At 49.0% G+C, this 22668-nt stretch overlaps 2 protein-coding genes across 5 annotated transcripts in view; one reads left to right on the forward strand and one right to left on the reverse strand.

Moving 5' to 3' along the window:
• The first annotated feature begins 249 nt into the window (after positions 1 to 249).
• On the forward strand, positions 250 to 21672 carry LOC133345276 (TGF-beta receptor type-1-like). Of its 4 annotated transcripts, XM_061555895.1 has the most exons (9): positions 252 to 415; positions 7082 to 7330; positions 8073 to 8318; positions 9176 to 9406; positions 10164 to 10331; positions 12080 to 12236; positions 14197 to 14321; positions 18568 to 18698; positions 19274 to 21672. In XM_061555895.1, the coding sequence occupies exons 1-9, from the start codon at positions 295 to 297 to the stop codon at positions 19397 to 19399; spliced, it is 1554 nt and encodes a 517-aa protein (XP_061411879.1). In that variant the 5' UTR covers positions 252 to 294; the 3' UTR covers positions 19400 to 21672. The 4 variants fall into 4 exon arrangements, with proteins under 4 accessions (XP_061411876.1, XP_061411877.1, XP_061411879.1 ...); XM_061555892.1 differs by having other exon boundaries at positions 250 to 415; positions 18568 to 21672; XM_061555893.1 differs by having other exon boundaries at positions 250 to 415; positions 8076 to 8318; positions 18568 to 21672.
• LOC133344942 (alpha-catulin-like) overlaps positions 20340 to 22668 on the reverse strand; it is a 35321-nt gene continuing 32992 nt past the window's right edge. The window contains exon 19 of the mRNA XM_061555272.1: positions 20340 to 22557. Coding sequence (XP_061411256.1) covers positions 22546 to 22557 — 12 coding nt within the window. The 3' untranslated portion in view covers positions 20340 to 22545. The remainder of the gene's footprint in view (positions 22558 to 22668) is intronic.

The raw sequence follows: 22668 nt of genomic DNA on the forward strand, positions 1-22668 counted from the left end.
ATTATATTTTATTTATTTTATTTCTACCTACGTGACTTTACCGAAATCACCAAAGAGTCAAAGAATATATAAAGTTTGGGAAATTGAAGGGGCGGGGCCGACGCTGCAGGGGGGGGGGGGAGATGGGGGTGGGGCGTGGGTAGCAGCGGGGGGTTAAGGGGGGAGGGGGGGGCACAGAGTCGTATCCCTCCGCCTGCTCGGCTCATCCCCGCGGAAGCAGTCGCGGCGGTGAAGAGGGGGGGGGGAGGGGGTTGGCACCCAGCTGATTCGGACACTGCACAGCGGCCACGCGGCATGGCCAAGCGGTGGTGGTGGTGGCGGCTCTGTGGCCTCCGGGGCCCGCGGGCCTCCTGCCCGCCAGTGCTGGCCGCCCTGAGTCTCGCGTCTATCGTATGCCTCCTACAGCCAGCCGCAGGTACGTGCTGTTGCTGCTGCTGCTGCTGTGAAGGGGGGTCACCCCCCAGCAGCCCTCTGTCTCTGTCCCGCGGTGTGTGCGGAGGACGCTGGGAACAACGAGGAGGAGGTAGTAGGGGCAGCAGCAGTAGCAGCAGTAGCAGCATTGTCGTCTTTAACGGCGGCGACGGTGGAAGCGAGGGAGCGTGCTTGAGTGAGACTGTGTGACTGTGTGCCTGTGTGTGTCTGTGTGACTGTGTGTGTGTCTGTGAGACTGTGTGTCTGTCTGTGTGTGTGACTGTGTCTGTGAGACTGTGTGGCTGTATGTGTGTATGTGAGACTGTGTTTGTGTGTGACTGTGAGACTGTGTCTGTGAGACTGTGTTGCTATGTGTGTGTCTGTGAGACTGTCTGTGGGACTGTCTGTCTGTGTGATTGTGACTGTGAGACTGTGTGTCTGTGTGAGTGACTGTGTGTCTGCGAGACAGTGTCTGTGTGACTGTGGGACTGTGTGTCTGTCTGTGTGTCTGTGTGACTGTGGGACTGTGTGTCTGTCTGTGTGTCTGTGTGACTGTGGGACTGTGTGTCTGACACTGTGCCTGTGTGACTGACTGTGTGTCTGTGTGAGTGACTGTGTGTCTCTGTCTGTTTGACTGTGTCTGTGTGATTGTGACTGTGAGACTGTGTGTCTGTGTGACTGACTGTGTGTCTGTGTGTTTGTGTGACTTACTGTGTGTCTGTGAGTGACTGTGTCTGTGTGTCTGTGTGACTGTGTGTCTGTGTGTTGGACGCGTGGTTGTGTATGGAGCGAACCCGCCACACTCGCACGTGCTCTGATGTCGTTGCGAGGAGGAGGAAGAGGAGGAGGAGGCGCGGTGGGGGATCCATCTCTCCTCTCTCTCCTCTCTCGTTCATTCATCGCCTTTCACTTGGAGGCTTTAAAAGCGCGCACGCCGCGTCTCGAACGCAGTGGTGGCGAGCCCCTGGTGGTTCCATGCGCCTACCACCAATATCTCTCGTGCGTTGTTGGTACGTGTACTCACGTGGGCGCCTGGTGTGTACACGGATGTACGCGTGGTGCGGGTTTATGTTCTGCGTGCAGTATACCAGAGTGCGTGCGTACACAGTCCTTGTCAATCCACTGCTGGATGAAGGAAGTTTGGGGGGGAGGGGTCCTCTCCCACGCCTTGTTGGGTTACGGGTTTTTTTTTAACATATTTTAAACTGGTTAGTCCGGGTAGGTAAACAGAGGGGGTTCCCAGGACCGGTATCGATATCGCTCGCGTTAGCCAGGGCCGGGAATCGAGCTGAGGTTGCAGGGTTCCTAACGCAGTGCGCTAACCACTGCGCCACCACTCCTTCCCACCCTCTTGACCGCAGGGCAGACCAACCCCACTCATCCGCTCTTAAGTGGTTCAAATACATGTGGACCATTGACTCAAGCACAACATTAGTAAAACACGATCTAAACCATTCCCCATCCAGCAGCAGATAGAGGACGCCGTGGTTTGAGCATACTCCACGCTGATCATTGCGGGGTTGGTGGTGCTATTCTTGCGCCTGATGGCAGCGATGTGGTTCGGGGGTGTGGAGGGGTTCTGTCCGCCGCGGGAGGGGTTCAGGAGAGAGTTTTTGCTTTTCCCTTCTCCATATGAATCAGCGCAGACGACCGTGGCCCTGTAAGACCTGGGGGGAAGGGGGGGTGAGGGACACGGACTCACGACGCATGCCATCCACACCGTGTACGGTGTTTTTTTCTGCAATATTTTGCTGTCTTTTCTTGGATTTTCTGTTTGCACTTAGTCACATATTCACTTTAAGATGTTTTTTGTTCATGTTTTAGTTTTTTTGTTTGTTGCGGTTGCACCCGATTCAAGAGCCGAATGGCTCACAGGGCTATACCTAATAAATGAACTTGAATGAACTTGAATGAACCGACGTGGGTCGCCTGGGTCACTTACTGCGCCACTGCGTTAAAGCAAGCGGCAAATATTGCAGGTCCCAATCAAACATTCACTCACCCACCCACTCGTACGTTCTCGCTCGTTGTGGGTCACGTTGCTTCTCGTTCTGCGCCCTCACCTCGTTGCCACTGCTCTCCCATGGAATTCCCGTCCCACCGTCTCCTTTCCACAAGATTGCCCGATGATAACCGTTGCTCAATTCAACTCGTAGCCACTGTAGTACAACGTTGACTGTGCGTTTTGTTGTTTGGCGTTTTGGGCCAGTGCTTTGCTGTGGTGGTAAAAAAATATGACACTGATCGCTCACAATCTTGCCTCCAAATGTTCTCGCCACACGCCCACGCGTGCGTTTAAACACGTGCAAACACTCGCCGACATCGTCACACACGGTCGTAGGAAATACAACAGCACCGAGCCTTATTGCCAGATTGCTTCAGCATAGTGCATTCAATCCCGCAGTCAAAATTACGAAGGTTCCCTACCCCCCCCCCACCCCAGTCGCGTGAAGAACGTTTGAGTTTGAGGTGCTTTTAGGAAGCGACCCATTCTCAGGTCACAACGACACGTGTGAGGTTTTTGGGGATTTCCATGCATGGGGCCAGAATCTGACCTTGCTGAGCATTTGTCTTCCAAGCGGCCGCGTCAGTGGCTCACCGCTCGAGGGTTTAACCGTGGCCCTGCTGGAATCGAATTTGGGAATGCTGATGGGTTCGTTGCGCGGCGAGTGCGATAAACCACAACACACACACTGCTCTGCCCATGCATGCTGCACACAGACCTAAAACACGTGTGTATGTATATATATAGACACGCGTATAGACTCCCAAAAACAACCGCCGTTCGGCACCTATGTGGCGGCGATGTCACCCACGGGGCTTGTGCCAGGCTAAGTGCACTTTAAGGCCATGTGAAGTGAACCTTATGGCGGGACCCCGGGGTCCCATAAGCCCCCGGTTCTCGCATAAACTGCGTTGGGACGTCATTTTATGCCTGTTGAAGGCGAACGATACGGCAATCTATTCCTCTCGACGAGCTCGACACGATGCGCTAATCAAAGTTTTGTTTCTTCTGGGCATTCGTCCTCGCTGCTGCGCTTGGACACGACACGACAACGGAATGATCCGCGCCAGGCGGGTCGCGGTGTTTATGTACGCGGTGGGACGGAGTCGCCAAAAATAAATTCATCAATTACGATTTTGAATTCCATTTATTCGGAACCCCGGGGTCCCACCATGAGGTTTAAGTGTCGAACGTTCGCTGGCAACAGGTCACGGGAAAAACCCAGGTGCCATGGGTTGACCGACTCGTACACACACACACACTAGCTCATACATACTCACACAGACCCAGCACCTACAAACATACTCGTGTAATGGGTTCAACTGAGACGTAGACTTGGAGGCTAACATATTTATTCAAGTCCAACACATGGGGTAACTTCCCCTTAACAGAATAACAACCTGTGGTGGTAACCACCAGGCTAGCTACACTAGTTACCACGTGACTGGTGTAGTTAGCCAGGTGGTGACCACCAGGCTCGCTACACTAGTTACCACGTGACTGGTGTAGTTAGCCAGGTGGTGACCACTAGGCTCGTTACACTAGTTACCACGTGACTGGTTTAGTTAGCCAGGTGGTGACCACCAGGCTAGCTACACTAGTTACCACGTAGCTGCTACTACGGACCGGGACCAACAGCTTGGGTCCAGGTCCACGTGTTGGAGACTCGTTGAACGGTGAACGTAGATGAAGGTTTCTTCCAGGATGAACAACAACGCCGGTCCCTATCGGGACCCGGCTTATCTTCTCTGCGGCGTGGCCGGCTCCGCCCTTGGCCACGCCCACCTTCCAGAATCCTCTAGCAGGATCTGGGTCCCAACCACGTGACCACCTCTAGCCCCCACTTGGGGCCTCTTTGTAGACTTAACCGGTCACGTGTCCTCCCGGGTCAACCAGAGTGCCATGGCCTCGAGTAACCTCATCCCTCGGCCGGTACCCACACACCCTGTCCTGTAGGGTTGGCACTGCATGTTGACGTACAGCGATGTCCACTACACTCGTACAGACTCCAGAACATACACTCAAGCGCATACTTATACACATAGATAGGCTTGGCGAAAACACTTGTCGTATGCATAGCTGTCACAAACCCCCAAGCATAAACAGTACCGCGTGTATATTAAGCAAGGTCACTTCGCACATACACTTAACGAATTCCACACACACGCGCACTTCTCGATGGAGTAAAAACTCCGTTCAAACGGCTTTTTTGTGTTCAGTTCAGTTTGTCCTTCCCCCGCACCTCCGATTAGCACGGTTGGCTACGTGCGGCGCGAAATAAGTTCAGCGCTACAGGAACGTGCGTGCTGCTCACAACGCGTGCATGCGCGACATACACGGAGCCGCTTGGGGAGGACGACCATTTGGCCACCTCGGCTCTGCCCGTGGTGCGAGGTGTTGACGGCCTCCAGCATCGCATCCGCGATTGCCACCGAGCCAGCGAGTGAGCCAGTCAGTGAGCCAACCAGCGAGCCAGCGAGGGTGGCTCCGTTTTGTCGCACGGTGTTTGTCTCCCTGTGGTTTTCTCCCTCCACCCCACCCAGATTTGCGTGTGATCGCCGCCGTGTTTGAACTTTCGTGTCCCACACCACCACCATCCTCGTTGTGACCGTCTCGGCGTTTGTGGTCAGAATGTTTCTTACCCGTTGTGCCAAAGTTGTCATCACCCTCCTCCTCGTTGTATCCACCGCGTTTATCCCACACCCTTGCCCTGTGTATTTTGCTATGCACGTACCTGTGTCTCAGTCCATGCATGCCCCCGGTGTATTTGTGCACGCTTACCCACCCTGTGCCTGCCGTGTGTACTGCCCCATGTCTGCCCCTGTGCGTTTGTCCATGCATGCCCCACCAGTTTATTGGTGGGCTTGTGAGGGCACGCTAAGTATTAATAACTCGCGTGAGATGGCCCCTGCATATTGCGGGCGGGCGGGGCGATTCATCAAAAGCCGTGCTCCCATAAGGACACACAAGGGCAGCGTTTTAATGTTTTCTATTTAAATGCAATGAATAGTAACCGAGGTGCAAGCAAAGCTGGTTGGAGATGTGGCTGTTTTTTATGTACAGTGCTACGCAACAAAATATACAACACTGTATACTCTGTTTGCCTGAAATAGCCACTGGAGATTCACGTATTAGATTTGAATCATGTATGTCTTTTTGTTTTAGTAAAGAGATTGCATACACCTGCAGTGATAAACGTTATCCTAAACGCCAAGTCTGTAAATTGGCTACTTATTCATGTCCGTTTCCTTATTTGAATTTAACTTTGTACGAATAGCTACATTGGTGTGTGTGTGTGCCCCATTTATTTTCCCCCGCCCCCCCCCCCGAATCAACACTGCTTATCAATCTTGATTTGAATCCATACTCTTTGGTTCTTTCGGTAAAGTCACGTGGGTAGAAATGTTTTTATTTTTTCTACCTACGTGACTTTACCGAAAGAACCAAAGAGTATAGTGCTTATCAAGTTCATAGAACCGGCCTGCATCACGGGAGTGGGAAATTTCCATCGCTGAACTCGGGACCACCAAACGCAGCCATGCAACCATCTAAGACCTGTTTTTTCGCATAGAGGCACATTGAATTCGGGCCTCGCGAAGCAGTAGTAAGACGCTTGTGAAGTTATTTCCGGCGGTGGTAGGTTTCAGCCAGCGGTGCGCTGACTTGACTGTTCTCTTAAATGCGCCCACTGCGCTCAAACACCGGGCAATGTCGGAATTTACCGCACATTTTGGGTGCACAGACTAATCTTCACGTGCAGATTTTCCCGATAGAAACACTGGACGTCAGACACATTGTTCAGTATTGGATGCTTTGACGTAGGCCTTCAAAAGTACACGCAGCACGAAATGCAATTTTAATTTGTTTCATTTTTGTGTTACGATTCTGAAAAAATTGTCTGATACGTTTATGTGAAATAAAATAAATTTAATACTGATAAGAAATAGGTCCACACTTTTCATTCCCATAAAAAGGTAAACATTTTAAACTCAAGAAATGTCATCGTCCACCAGTCCAATAAATACTTCCAACTTGTCTTCACTGGACGTGTGGATTAAAGTTTAACTCGAACACAAAAGTCTTTCAAATGGCAACAATGTTTGGTCGGTAATAACAAGAATCACAATGCGAGTGTGGCAATCCCGGGTGGCAGCCGCAAGTCACATCCCCTTGTAAATGTGCAGTTGTGTGTGTGTGTGTGTGCGCGCCTCCATGAGTACCTGGTGCGGTGTGTAAACATCGCCACTGTGGAGACAAATGCGGTCGGGGAGCGGTGATGGCCACCCCCCACCCCCTCGTGTGCCGTGGCGGCCTTCACAGGTGCTGCTCGCTAACAGCACTTGCCCCACCAGTCTGTTGAAGGCTACACGGGGGACCTTTGTCTTTTTTCTTCTTGGTTCTTTCGGTAAAGTCACGTATAATGGAAATAATAAAATAATAAAAATAAAACATAATAAAATAATTCTCACGACGTTTCGGCCACAACGCAAGCAGCCGTCCTCAGGTGGAGATCAGGTCTGTCGAGGAGACATTTTTATTTAATTATTATTTTATTATTTCCATTCTACGTGACTTTACCGAAAGAACCAAGAAGATGAATCCCTGCAGTCACGAAAGCTTTAAATCGACCTTTGTCTTTGTTTGCTTGTGCGCGCCTCTTCGCAGGGCTGCGCTGCGTGTGCCAGCTGTGCGCTCGCAGCAATTTCACGTGCGAGACGGACGGCCTCTGCCTCGTGTCCGTCACGCACACCCCGGAGAACGGGATGGCGTACATACGAGTGTGCATCCCGGCACGCGACCTGCAGCCACCCGACCGGCCGTTCTTCTGCGCCCGCTCGGCCCCGCCGAGCAGGACGCGCTGCTGCAACACCGACTTTTGTAACGACATCGACCTGAGCCTGTCCGACTCGGCCGGTGGGTGTTTTCGTGGACCAAACTGACGGTGTCGATGAATAGCCCTGGGCAGTTTCCATATCACATGGCTTCAAATATAGTCGCTGTACTGTACTTCAAATGCGCAGAGCCTTTTGACCGTCCGCGCTGATATCCAAGTTTTTATATCTTGGCGTCCCTTCTCACAACTGTCCTCTGTGCCTGGCTGCTACGTTTACCTTTTATTAGTTTATTTATTTGTGACTTCCACACAAATGGTTTCTAAGAACCCAACGTATTTGGAATTCAAAACTTTTCCAATTAAAGAAGCACAGCTATTCGATGGATTGTAAGTGAATTAATTTTTTTTATTTTAGTTTGTTTTATCAATGTCGCGTGGATGTTTATAGTGAGCTAAAGGGAATTCATTGTTGCCATGGCTGCAGTCATCCGTATCAAGATTCCTCCACATAAAGGGATTCATACAGTGCTGTCTCTAAACCAGTGGTGTCTGGCCTGGGGAATGGGGGCTGCGGGACTTTGTCAGAGGAATAGGGGATGTTAAGTTAAACAACAGGGGAGGCGAAGAGATTAAGAGCTGCGTCTTTTGAGTGAAAGGCTTGTTGATTTAAAACCTAATCCCAGCCTGCGTTTCGTTTGTGGTTTGTATAGCACTAACTGGGAGATTTCAAAGCCCTTGCTTTAACGGCAAATCCCAAAACATTACTCCTTCAACAATTGTTTTGTTTCGGCCACTTTGATTTCAATGTTGCTCGTTTCTCAGAAGAGCGTGAGGCCGACTCAGAATTTGGGCCGCTGGAGATGGTGGTGGCAGTGGGGGTGCCGGCCTGCCTGCTCTGCCTGCTTGTCACGGCCGGCCTGTGCATCCTTCGGGGACACCGGGGTACCCGTAGGGCCCTGCACGCGCCGCTGCACACCAAGGAGCCACTGCCGCTGGAGCAGGTGTTCATCGACGAGGGAACGAGCATCCGTGACCTCTACGACAACACCACCACCGGCTCGGGCTCTGGTATGCACAACTGTGGCAATTCCTAAAACGTCGTAGAGGTGCAGCCGTGCAATTGCCCACTTACGGCTTAGGGGCCCCCACAAAAGGTAGCTCGAGGGATTCCACCCCCCCCCCCCTCTCTGGGATGGGATTTTTTGGGCCTTCTCTACCACGGTGGTCAGGCGTCTCGGAAAGAGGTTGGAGTTACCCACACTATCGCACAACACGCAATCTGCCACTCAACAATAAACACTGAGCATGAATCTCCTTTAACCAAAGGTAACCTCTTCTCATCTTTCTAACACAATGTGCGAGTCTCCATTCTAGTTAAGCTTTGGGTAGTGCTCATCTCTGTTGGCCAGGACCAGCGGTCCTATATAAATACCCGCTGCTGCTGCCCCGCAAACTGGCATTTATCTACCCTAGCAGGATGATGGGTTGAGATGACCCCTGAATCTGATGTGAGGTGAGCGCTTTTATCACGCTGCGACCCGGGCATGTTTTGAAATGTTGCCTTTGTACGACCCAAGCCGCTTCAGTCCCTGCAAATATCAGCTTTTGTTGAAGTGATAAGATTAACGGGGCTCAGTAGAGGGAATCTTGGCTTGCCCGAGTGCCCGCCCTGTGCCCGCATTTCTCCCCGCCACCCCCCCACCCCACCACAGCTAGATCCGTGCCCTGTTGGGGTTTGGTTCACACACAAGTGCTTATTACATTTGGCCACTGAAACTGAATACGGGGTATGCCACTGAAATGTTTCGATGCGCTCGCCCTACCCTGCGCTCGCAAATGATTCCCTGCTGCCAGGGATCGATGTGCCAACGCGCGGCCGAAGTTCCCGCACGCATACGCAAACGCCGCTGAACCCCCGTGCGCAGGCCTGCCGCTGCTGGTGCAGCGCACCATCGCGCGCACGATCATGCTGCAGGACAGCATCGGCAAGGGCCGCTTTGGCGAGGTGTGGCGCGGCCGGTGGCGCGGAGAGGACGTCGCCGTCAAGATCTTCTCGTCGCGCGAGGAGCGCTCGTGGTTCCGCGAGGCCGAGATCTACCAGACAGTCATGCTACGTCACGAGAACATCCTGGGCTTCATCGCCGCCGACAACAAGGGTGACCTAACCCGCCACACCCCCCACACCCCCCACACCCCCCACACCCCCCACACCCCCCACACCCCCCACAACCCCCACAACCCCCACACCGCCCACACCCCCCACACCGCCGACCTTCCCGCCCCACCTACACAAATCCATGTTTTCTCACACGTCAGTGTTTTGTGTGATACGGTGCAACGTTGCATACCTGACCATCGCACATCCACCCTTGCAATTAACCGTCCAGTTTCGTACGGCGTTGTGGAAAGTTGGATGTTGATCGTATGGGTAGGTCAGCCTCTGTGGCAAACGTTTGAAATTCTAACCAACGGCTCTGGATTTTGCATGACAATTGGACCGTATAACCATGCTGCTTTGAGCAAGGTGACACTTTTTACTTTTGATAGGATTGTGATGTTTGGTTTTACTTTGTCTTGCCAAAGTTTGCTCACGTATTGTGTGTGTGTGTGTGGGGAGTGGTGGGCCCAGTGGCGATCTGAGTTTGATTCCCGCTTCATGGCCAAACACCAGCGATAATTATTTGAACCGATGCTGGACCTGCCCTAGGTCGACTCAGCCTTCAATGAGTACCCGGTGCGGTGTGTAAAGGTCGGCATGGGAGAGAATTAAAGGAGCCGGTGTGGTGTTGCCCACCCAGTACCCCCTGTACCGCGTTGGCCTTAATAGGTGTGCTCGCTACCACCAACACTGCCTCGAACAGTCTGTTAAAGTCCCATTGCGGGGGATCTTTTGTCCTTTTGGTATTTCCACAGACAACGGGACATGGACACAGCTGTGGCTGGTGTCCGATTACCACGAGCTGGGCTCACTCTTCGACTACCTGAATCGCTTCAGTCTGTCAGTGGAAGAGCTCGTCAAGTTCTCGCTGTCTGTGGCCAGCGGCCTGGCCCACCTTCACATGGATATCGTCGGCACGCAGGGTAAGAGCGCTGGTTATCGCGGTTGTTGTCGCGTTACCCCCTCCGACGTGCGTTTTGGGTCGTGCCGGGTATTGTTCGGCACGACGTCAAACGTCTCGTTCCATGTGCTGGGAACTTCTTCCGAAAACCGAATTGACTTTGGTCTCCCTACGTGTGAGAGCGAAACGTTGGACAACGTGGTGGAACAAGTCGAAAAACACATGGGGGGGGGGGGCGGGGAGTGCTTCTTCGGCTGCCTGTGTTTGCTTTGGTAACTCTTTCCCCTGGAAGGGGGCCCAGCTTGTGCATGTCACTGCTGTGTTTGCCAAACAGCTCGCATGCACACTGTCATTCATTGGCTTTTTTGATTAATTAAATTGCGTGTGTGTCAGAGCGATTTTGAAGAGGAGGTTTTATGTTCGCTATGATTGTGGTCTCACGTAAGCTCATATCGGTGCCCTTAACAATCTCGCAAATTAATTGCCAAATTGTTTTGTTGTGAGCCGTGAAGTAGGTTTCGGGATTTTTTTTTACGTTGTGAAAGAGGTTTTTTGTAAAATTGGCAAATTGAGGTGCATTCTCATCTTTTGTTATTACATTTACAAAACTACTTGTTATAAAGCCCTTGACCAGTATTCCATCAAAACATTCATTCAAAGTGCGTCACTTGCGAATGAGTTTGTCTCGATTGTTCAATGTGTTTGTGTCCCTACATGTAGTCATAAAGACATTGAATTCAAAACATTCATACAATTTTCTACCTACGTGACTTTACCGAAAGAACCAAAGAGTATGGATCCCTGCAGTCACGAAAACTTCGAATCTAGATCAAAACATTCAGTTTGTAAATACATAGTTTTTAGTATAAATGAATGGCTTATATTTCACAAGCTTTTGTATGCACTCATGTTGAACTTCTCGCGCATCGTACGGAGCCCACCGTGCTAATCGGAGGTGCGGAGGGAAGGAACAAGCGGCATTAAGTGTGAGTTGCCGCGTTGTGTCACTGTGCAAAAAGATTCCTGGTGGCATCGTGGCAAAGCAACTGACGTTGCGGGAATTATTTATGAAATACGGCTTGTAAAATGGTTCTGAAATGACTATAGTTTAGCTGTAACACATTGAAACAAAACACACATGCTGTAGATGTATTTTCCTTGATTTAATGGTAACGTTTGAATGGTTTGGAGTCAATTTCTTTGTCGCCAGGCAATTGAAATGCAAAAATATTTGTATTTTTGAATGACGGTTAACTCTTTCCCATACCTATTTACATACTTGTTCCTTAATGGAAGTAAAATATTGATATAAAACTCATAAAATATATATCGTTACGTCATCTGACATGAAGATGTACCGAGGCTCCCACAAGGCCATGCAGGAGACTGTGTGGCTCAGTTTGGCACCAGCTATTGTAGAATGTGGTCATGTCGCTATCATTCTCTGTGGTGTGGTTGTCATAATTTCAGCACTATTTTTGGCGCAATTTTTAAAATATTTACTTTTTTTTCATTTCTTTTCTGCATGAAAAGTAATAATTTCCCTTTAAAATTACACCAAAATGAGTCTATCTTTAAAAACAACTGCGCTATGCCCCTCTAGGTAAAATTAACGCTAACCGCTTGCGCGTTCCGAGATTCGGCGGTGAACAGGAACACCCAACCTGCAGCCTGCAGACGTCTCGGAAACGGGAAAGGGTTCAGGTGTCGTCACGTCAACGGGCGTTTCAGAGCATTGAGGTGGCGCTGTGCGTGGCGTTGCGTGCGCAGGGAAGCCGGCCATCGCCCATCGGGACATCAAGTCCAAGAACATCCTGGTGAAGCGGAACCGCACGTGCTGCATCGCAGACCTGGGCCTCGCCGTGCGGCACGACTCCACCACAGACTCCATCGACATCGCGCCCAACAACCGGGTGGGCACCAAGAGGTCAGTGAGGGCAGCCCTCCCACTCTGTGCCGGCCCCCCCACGCTCTCCCAGCTCCGGATAATAATGCACTGGTGTATGCGTGTTGAACTTCTTTCGCACCGTACGTAGCTAACCATGCCAATCAGAGGTGCAGTGGAAGGACAAAAAACGAAACGCAAAAAGCGGTTTCTGAAGAAATTATTTTTCAATCTAGATTTAAAAGTGCTTAGCTCCAGCGGCTTCCTAACATTTGAAGGAAGAGCATTCCAAATGGCCACAGAAGCCATTGCAGTTCAGCAAGCACTAATATTTTGTTATTATTACTATTAAGCTTGTTTACCCAGGAAAGTCTTGATTCATCTCCAAGACTCCTTTTTTCCCAGGAGGGTCTTGCCAGTTTTTCACACTAATGGATTACGCTGCTATGTGTAATCCCAGTTGAATAATTTGCAGGTAATTGTTATCAGCATAGAGATGTTTTTGTTTTTATTTACCAATAACAGTTACGTTGCATGTTTTATTTAAGCTATGGGAGTAAACGAGAACTGACAAAACCCATACGGAAGAGTATGAGAGCGCACAAACTCCACACGGAAAGGGGCCCGCGATGGGGATCGAACCCATGGCCTTCTTGCTGTGAGGGGGGGGGGGGGGGGGGGGGGCACAAGCCTGACCACCTCTCCACCCTGCAATTGGCAGGGGATCGAATCGGTTCACGCAGAGCAGGGGCTGGGGCTCTGCGTGAACCGATTCGATCCCCTGTCTGCGACCGTCTTTAGTCTGTACATTTGTGTGACTCGAGTTTGTGGATTGATTCAATTCTTTATTCTACGTTCTGGCGAACGTACCAGCTTCTTGGGGTTGGATAGTTCACGTGAACCTAACCTGTTAAATGCAACATACACGCACGGAAGAATGAAGATTACCCCACGTGCAATTCGATCCATGTATCGTGCGCTTAAGAAGTGACATTAATGTGTGAAGCGATGCCTCATTAGATCATTATAGGGCAGTCATTCGACCCAATTTTCGTATTGCCCAAGTGACGTCTGCTATTTGTAAATCACGTAAAAATGAATAACAGCGCAATGCAAGTAGTGTTTGTCAAATTGCTCATTCTGCTGTGATACTGCAGGATGGGCGAGCCGTAATGCACGCTCTGATGTGAGATCCACTAAAACACATCGGTCGCTTTCACACAAATTCAAAATCTTACAATCGCGCTTGACCAAACTCCGTGCTATAATTAAGTTAAAAACGCACCAACGCAGAGCGACCCAGAGAAAATTTGTGATTCCATTAAGTAAATAAGTTCAAAGTGTGGCAATTTCGAACGATTGATACATTTTTTATAACATATATGTATAAAACTGAAATCTATATTCGCATGATGCTGTATTTCAGCTGTTCGGACATGACCTGCTGATATTGACGAGCAACACTTGTGCGTGTCTGCAACTTAATGGGTGAGGTTTCGCAGTTCAGAACAGCCGGGTGCATTGTCGTCATGGGCTGCACGTTAGCTGGGGACACGGGGTCAAGATACGAGACCCCATGCTCCACATCATGGGAACAAAACACCGACGACAGCTTTGGTGCTCTTGCCCTCCGCTTCGTTTTAAACTGGGTCCGTTCATGCAGCCTTCCGTGTAAAAACCTGTGGGGGCAAGTGCTGCGCTGTGGTTAGAGTGCTTGACGCACATTCAGAAGGGTTCAAATCCGGCGAGGAATTGACTCGTCATTTCGGTGTATTGGAAAAGTCGAGCAGCACTTTGTGGGAATTTACCATTGTCTATGATTGCTGTTCCAGTTTTTCCCTTGGCGCTGGGCACCAGCTTCTATGAGGATGTTGAAGGCGGTGATCTGTTCCTAGTGTCTACAGCCAGTGGACAAATGTGGAATTTTTTTATTTTTTAGTTAGCTTTCATTTACACACAATCGACCCTAAATATTCCCGCGCGTGGTGTACGTCTGCAACAGGTACATGGCACCAGAGGTCCTGGACGATACAATCAACATGAAGCACTTCGACTCGTTCAAGCGCGGAGACATCTACGCCCTTGGGCTGGTGCTGTGGGAGATCTCGCGGCGGTGCGTTGTCGGAGGTGAGGTCGCACTGCAAGGCGTGGTTTCGTGTGACCAGCAGAAGCGGTCCAGGGCTGAGCTCTAGAAAATATTTCCACCTTTCACGGGGTTGGTGGGGGCTCCCGACAAAAAATATTCCGTGATAATGCAATCCCTGATTGCACGGGTTCGAGAAGGTGCGGTCATAAATGCACCTTCCGAGGCACTCGTGAGTCAGCGTTAATAGATTCCTAGAAATATGAAAGAGAATAGCAATGGGAGGATTCGTGGAAGCATTGACTTGCCTTATTCATCAGTCCCCGTCTCACTGTAGTGTCGTTTGGGCATTTGCGTATTCATGCATTGATATCTGAATGGCAGGTGAAGGCACACGTTTAGCCCAACAGCTCAGAAATAACTTTTGCTGAAAGCCCTGGTGTGGAGCCAGTGAGTGTGCCAGTGGTGTCGTGGTTAGTGCACTGCTCTACGAACGGACTTGTCGAGCCAAGTTTGGTTCCCGCTCGCAGACGAACATCTAAACCGGTCCTGGGCATCTCCCGAGGTCGACTCAACCTCAAATGGGTACCTGGTGCGGTGTGTAAAAACACCGCCGCTGGGGATACAAAGGCGGTGGTGTTGGCCACTCACCCCGTTGTGTGCCGTGCCGACCTTCATAGATGCTCGCTATAAGCACTTGCCCCAACAGTCTGTTGAGGTTATAAGGGGGACCTTTGTCTTTTTGTGTACAACCACACACGCCCAAGCGGTATAATGCTTGTTGTTGTGCCTGCATATGGTGCGATTTAACCTTTGGCAGTCACTGAAGAGCACCCTGGTTCCACAACCCTGCATAACCGATACTAATTTTACAATTGCCGTATAACACAGCCATTGTCAACCAAGGAAAATCACAATACTGTTGTCAGTTTCGGAACAGCGATAGAAGACGCTGTGTGCTCATACTTTTATTGAATTCTTAGCAGGGCACGCGTAAAAAACCTGAAGGTGGGCTCGTCCATCGTCGGTCAAACATCGCTCGTAAAATAAATACCGAATGAGCTCACATTTTCAGACAATGACCCTTTTTTTTAAAATCTCTGCACCAAATCAAATTCCACTGGTTCTCCGTTATAAGGATATGTTAAGAATGAGGACAGCGTCAAGACCTTGTTGTATTTGCCCATTCTTGTAATGGTAAAATTAGCCAGGAGTGCACGCTCATTGAGTGCACATTGGAGTAGCGGGGGGGGGGGGGGGGTGGACACTCAGGGGTCTTTGGCCTTGACGATGCATCTCCTCGCACCTGGAGGAGGTAGCGACGACTGCGGTAGATGCACACCACGCCTGTGCGTCATGCATCTTGAAGACAAAAGGTTGCGAGTTCAATTCCTGGTTCGGGGGTCGACGGGTCCCACTGTGGTGAGATGTTAACTACCTCGCCTGGTCTACAGGAGGTCGTGGGTTTGATCCCAACCCTGACGCCTGCTGCTGTATATTTGGAGTCTGCGTGTTTCTCTCTCCGTGGTCGTGTGCAGTCTTCTTTGGGTCCTCTGGTTTTTCCCTCCACATTTAGAATCAACCTGCGTTTAGAGTTTTTGGCTACAATGCATGTCCGCGTGAAAAGCCACTTCGTTGAGCTATCATTTGTGGCCAGGTCACTTGTGAAAAAAGAGCTGCTATGTATATCTCGGTGGGTCTTACCTGTTGGACTAAAAATAGTAAAACAACATTATTTTATCATCCCTCCTGGGTCGATAAAGTGGGGTAGATGCTTTGTGGGAGACGTCAATACTGGTCTTTGGTTCCCGTTCACAGCCTAACATTTTGTGACAAACATCTGAACTGGTCGTGAGCCTCCCGTCGGTCGAATCCCCTGCGTGAACATCAGCACGAGTGGAGACGAAGGTGGCCAGACGTGGTGTTGACCACCCACGCCCCCTCGTGTGCCGTGCCGGCCTTCAGAGGGTGCTCGCTTAACAGCACTTGCCCCTACAAGTCTGTTAAAGGCTTTACGGTGGTGGTGGGGAGGGGGGGTATCTTTGTCTTTTTGTACCAGAGTGGTGCCGTTGTTGGTGGGGCCCAGCGATGTGCTGCACGCGTGCACACCTAGGAATTTGTAAATGTAGCCAGCGTGGCTCCTTGAAGCGTTCAGAACCCGATCGTTGCTGGAGTCAAACGCAGAAACCCACCGCCACAGTGTTTAACATGCTACCTCATCGCTTAACGGAACTATGGGAGGGTAACGGTGCAGGCAATGGCAAAGGGGTCCTCATGTTCCAAAAGTGGGCAACTGCACAAAATTTTAGATTACTTTTTGTTTGTTTCTTGTAATGCGGTGTGATTGATGGTATTGGAGACCCATTTAAAGTCTGCTTGCAAATGCACCACTGAAAGTGGATTACGGTTCGGGTTTGATTTGGGTAACCGTCACGACTGTAATACATCTCTTAGCAATCGTGTGAAACTTTCGGGAGTTCTTTACCACTTAATTTTCGGTGGTCATTGCCAGTGAAGTACAACATTGAGCAGTGGATGCATATCTGGCCTAGCGGCTGCAAAAACATTGCCCTGTTGGTGGTGATGTCGATGCTTTTGGGCACCAGCTGTTGGTCGTCACGTCGTGGATTTGACTGAATGTGTGCACACAAAGCAACTACCAAGTGCCAAATCCTTTCGGCACTGAATTGGTAATGATATACAAGCAGAGACCTATGACACATTATCATTTTCTTTAACATTGCCGAATAAAGAACATTGCTGGCTAGTAACTGGGCTCTACAATAGGGATCTTGCCTGACACACACTGAATATTATTTGTTTTCTACTGGAGTGGTGGTATAGCCCGGCAGCAGCGCATTGGGCCCCCCTTGTTACAGAGGTTCATGGTTGGAATCCGGCAGGCCACCCTGGTTATTCATTACTGCGGGTATATTAACTGTTAAATATTAACTGTTAAATATTAACTGTTAAATACGCGCGGTCCGCTTCATGGTGGAAGTTATATCCCGTGATGTCATTTCAAACGTGTAGACCATTAATAATAGTGTTTTCCCATTTTTTTCTGGCAACAAAACTAAAATCTTTTTACAAGGAATCACTTGCGCATTAACCACAATACTTGTGGTTAAAATGCAAACAAAAAACACACTGATAATATATGCATTGTCTTTGAAATTGATTGGTCTAATGATGTAGATGCTCACCCCGAGCTCTCATTACTCTGATAGTGGCATTGTCTTTGAGCTGTACGCCTTTTGGCGTTCTCTGGTCTAGCACCAATTGAGACGAGGCTCAAAAGACAGCCGTCTCTGGTGTGGACCTATCAGTTTCAAGGACGATGCATATTTTATCAGTGTGTTTTTTGTTTGCATTTTGACCACAAGTATTGTGGTTAATGCACACATGATTCCTTGTTAAAAGGTTTCAGTTTTGTTGCCAGAAAAAAGGGGAAAAACACGATTATTATTATATCTTGGTACTGGCAAAGGAGGTATAATGGCGTAGACCATTGTTTGATGGCGTTCATGGCCCAAATTTGCCATATTCAAATAACAACCCGGAAAATACTCGATTGGGAAAAAACGGCAACATCACTCCCCTCCGGTGAAACTACTGCAGACTGTCATTGTAAAACATCAAATTCCTTCGTGCTAACCTTGCACCATAAGAATGATATAGTGATCACCAGATGTATTGAGTTATGAGGCAGCAATAATACAAGATGGTAGTGAGATTTTTTTTGTTCGTGTGACATTGATACGCACACGTAATTAAATGAAAGACAAAATCTTTATATGCATGTTGAACTTCTTTCGTGCACCGTACACAGCCAGTCGTGCTAATTAGAGGTGCGAGGAAAGGACAACAAACTAAAACACAACAACAAGCAGTTCTCAAGAAATGAGTTTTCATTTTAGGTTCAAAAGTGCACGACTCCAGTGGCTTCCTACCATCGGAAGGAAGAGCGTTCCAGACGGCCGCAGAAGCGCACCTGAAAGAGGGCGATGCAGCGACCGGCTTTGTTCGATGGTTAGCCAAAAAGTCGCTGCGAGAACGAGCGGAGGTTTCGTGATGTGATATGCTCCTTGACGAGATAAAGCTATTGCGGTTCATTTGTGGCAAGCGCTTTGTGCGTAACGAGCGCGAGCTTTTCACAAATTCGTTCAGCAACCGGAAGCCAATACAGCTCGGCGAACACCGGACGGACACGGTTCCGGATCTTGCAGTTACCCCGTCAACGACATGCTGCAGCTTGCTGTGAAGTCCTAAGACGTCTTCTCCTTGCAGGAATTACCGAGGACTACCAGCTGCCGTACTATGACATGGTATCCCCGGACCCCTCCGTGGATGACATGCGGAGAGTCGTGTGCGAGCAAAGTCTCCGGCCTAACGTCCCCAACCGCTGGCAGAGCTCCGAGGTACGCATGCGTGGTTCGTGCGCTGTACTCTGTGAACCCAGCTACCAGAGTTCGATTCTCGCTCGCGGCATCGACATCAGTGACGAACATCTAAACCGGTCCTGGGCATCTCCTGAGGTCGACTCGGCCTCAAATGAGTACCTGGTGCGGTGTGTAAAAACGCCGCCGCTGGGGATGCAAAGGCGGTGGTGTTGGCCACCCACCTCGTCGTGTGCCGTTGCAGGCCTCGTGCTTATCGGAGGTGCAATGTTGCTTGATCCAAATAGATTATATTGGGGGTACATTTCATAATTTGTACCATGATGCCGGCACATAATTGCCCACAGCATGGGATCTTTAACGTTCTACAATTTAGCACGGTTGGTTACGTACGGTGCGAAAGAAGTTCAACATGTACACACACATAGGGGCACTGTGGAGACGACACACACACATACATATTATACACACGATCCAGCTGCGGTATTATCCAGAGTGGCCTGCCTGGATTCGAACCACGAACCTCTGCAACAAGCGGAGAACGAGCCACCCCAACCGCCTTGACTGTGACCTGTCTTTGTGCTGCCGCTTCGCAGAGCCTGCGCGTGATGGGGAAAGTCATGCGCGAGTGCTGGTATGCCAACGCCTCTGCCCGCCTCACCGCCCTGCGCGTCAAAAAGTCCCTTTCCCAACTCAGTCAACTGGAGGACATCAAGATGTAGCCAGTCGGAGGCAGAAACTTTACAGTCGCACACCTCTGAAAGAAAGACAATCTTTTCTCTCTTGGATCTGAAAGTGGTGACTCAAAGTTGAAGTGCTAATTCCTTTTGCAGCAATTGGGTAGGCCATTAAATATTCTCCACGCGGCCCACAAGGTATGGCGGTCTATTGGGGGCTTGTTTCAGTATTCAGCACCGGCCACCGAGGTATATTGGTCACAATTAGGTGGGACATTTATTTTTGTCCATTTACTGCCAAAGTTGTTTGTTACATGACCGGTGAAAGTAGTTGGAGCTTTCACACATCGCTAGGCTGCATTGTCTCATGTCAGACTGGACCAGCTCACGGCAACCGCTCACTCTTAAACACTGCAGCACGCACTACTCAGGACGGTATCCTGGCCGTGTTGAGGCTGCTCTAACCGTCAGGACTTCACGAGAAACTCTTGAATGTAAATGGTGTGTTTGCATCGCCCATTTTTCTATCTTTTTTAAATGTTGCCGAACACGGTTAACGAGAAACACATTTGCTAAACAAGTCGCTCGCTGTGTAATTCACGATCGTGCCTTCATTGTTTCCGTAACTCATGGCTACTAACGACACGCGCGCGCACAACCACACACGCACACATGTGCCATTCACTTGCTGTAACATGTGTTGCCATTTACATGCATGGCTGTAGCTTGGTGGGGAATCGCCGATGTTCAAAGCAAAGGGGCAAAATTCCGTTCCTCCCAAACCACAATTGTTGGGTATCGATTGTAGCAGTGCACGGTTACTGTGAAGAGGGGTGTCAAATATTAACCTCGATGGACGCTCCTCCAAGACCGGTTTTCAACCCTTTTATGATACGAGTGTAATTATCGTGTACCTGCAATTTTTTATTTTTTGGGGGGGTGGAGGGGCTTTTTTATATTACGATTCACCTCGTGTTCGCTGTCAGGTGAATTCGTATAATGAGCCCGAATCCAGCATAATTTACGCAGCAGTCGCAGATGTCGAAAAATACGATTGAAGGTGCAATTTACTTGAATGAATGAGAACGGCTTGATTGAAATTGTTTACCACGTGTCCTGCAAGTCGGGTCGAGACAAACGGGGAGAGGGGGGAGGGGGGGTGGTGAGGTTGAGTTTGTGTAATTGCGGTTGTTTTTGGAGCCTCGATGGTGTAAATATCGTCGGGGGATGTAAGGCGTTGCAACGTACGCGAGCGAGTGCAACTGTCCAGTAATCCTGTTGATGCCTCCCGTGCGATGTTATTGGTGACTGAGACTGCGGCTTGAGAGGTGTGTCCTAATCATTGGGTTACTTGCACCCTGTGGGGGGTGCGGGTTACATCCTAACAGTGATTGAACCCAGCGGTGAGCGTAGAGCCATTATTTGTTATCTGATCGCCTGGTGTTATCGCTGTGAAGTCGATGTCATTGTGAGGTACAACATGCAAACGCCATGAATGACAAAGGCATGTAGTAAATCTTTAACTTATTGAGTCGCTTGCTATAGTAGGCCGATGAATGATGGAAAGACTAATGGCAATGATTGTAAGGCCTGTGTACAAATAGATTTTTAAAACTCGCTTAGAGAAGCTGTGGTCGTTTAGCAATTATTTCTTTAATATTGATATTTATTGCATTCTTAAGTTGCTGCTATTCATCTGTATATTTGATTGATGTCGCGTGGATAAATAATGAATGTATCTGCCAAATGCATCCCTGCCAATGTTAAGCAAAGTGGTTTGGTTTGAACTTTTCCCTCGACCACCCCAGAGATACATTTATGTACGTCGCGTTTCAGCGTGACCTAATCACACTATTTTGAAAACGAGAAAATCTGTTTTAGACGCGTTATAAAGAGTAGATATTTTTAAGTGTTTTTTTTTACTAAAGCCAGTGTTAAGTGTGTGTGGTGCTTGATTAAGTGTTAGAAATTCTAAGTCGGTCTGAGTGGCGGGCTTCGTGATCAATGGCACTGAATAAATTGCGCAAATGGGATGCAGTAAAATTTGCAGGCCCTGTGGAATTTTAATTACAGCTTGCCAATCAATGCCAAAGCTTATTTTTTTTGGTCGTGCGGGGTTAGAGGAAGAAAGTGCAATTATTTTGTAAACAGATAAGTATCGTGATCTTGGGAAAGCTGAACTTATATTCCAGAGATTATATCAGAGGCATATAAGTTTACTTGTGGGTTTGTTGTAAGCGTAATAGGTGTTTTTGTGGCTTTAATGTTGGAAGCAGCTGCTTAAATGTTGATGAATAAAAAAAACCAATGCGATTAAATATCTATTAATAGCTGTGACCTTTTGTATTAGCTCAAATCTGCATTCGGGTATTTTTGACTACTGTACAGCTGAGATTAAATTGAATTACAATAAAAAACATTTTTTCCAATTTATTTCTGGCGGTTTCGTTTGTGGATAATACATGGACTGCCGATCATTTTTCATAGGCACTTTAGGACCCCCCATGCCTTTATTACGAATTATAATAATAGCTTTATCTCATATGGCATTCTTCATGCAAATTGGATCTCAATAAACTGGAGAGTGAAGCACATCAACAGAAAATGGTCGGAACACAACGGAGACGACGCGTAAAATGAGATCCATGTGGTAGAGGAGGGGGGGGGGGAGGAACCCAGTATCATGGTAAACACGGGGGGGGGATAGTCACAAGCGGGATTGTGGAAATCTGCACTGAACCATTAAAGCCTTCTTTTTGGTTCTTTCGGTAAAGTCACGTAGAATGGAAATAATAAAAATAAAACAAAATAATTCTCACGACGTTTCGGCCACAACGCAAGCAGCCGTCCTTAGGTGGAGAACAGGTCTGTCGAGAAGACAGTCTGAATGACACGCCCCAGGCTTGGAGCGACCGAAAGAACCAAGAAGATTAATCCCTGCAGTCACGAAAGCTTTAAATCATTAAAGCCTTGTTCACAAATGCAAAGCTTAGGAAAAGCACGCACCGCGGCCGCACACATTCGTCACGCTGCCAGTGAAATTGCAATTATACGGTGATGATGATGATGGTGCTTCGAGCGAGAGGTCTGGATGATGAACACTTGCGCCCGTGTGTTTGCTGACGTCTCTCGGGCAGCAATGGGAGGTTGCCTCCGCTGTCTCCATGGGGCCCAGGTGAATCTGAACGCTGCTACGCTCCCATCTGTAATTACATCCATGACGTTTGTTTTGTGTTTATATAATACGATTGTTTCAAACGGGTAATTGACGATCATGCTTGTACTGCTGAGGGTGTAATACGTGTCGTTAAAAG

Source organism: Lethenteron reissneri, chromosome 21 (genome assembly GCF_015708825.2).
Source record: "Lethenteron reissneri isolate LAM-NWPU_2019-01 chromosome 21, ASM1570882v1, whole genome shotgun sequence".
In the NCBI taxonomy this organism is placed as follows: domain Eukaryota; kingdom Metazoa; phylum Chordata; class Hyperoartia; order Petromyzontiformes; family Petromyzontidae; genus Lethenteron; species Lethenteron reissneri.

Bases quoted from the DNA above. Each gene is read 5' to 3' on its own strand.
- LOC133345276 (XM_061555892.1), top strand. From the start codon at position 295: ATGGCCAAGCGGTGGTGGTGGTGGCGGCTCTGTGGCCTCCGGGGCCCG. The intron at 10,332-12,079 runs GTAAGAGCGCTG...TTGCGTGCGCAG, and splicing joins GGATATCGTCGGCACGCAGG to GGAAGCCGGCCATCGCCCAT. The intron at 12,237-14,196 runs GTCAGTGAGGGC...CGTCTGCAACAG, and splicing joins AACCGGGTGGGCACCAAGAG to GTACATGGCACCAGAGGTCC.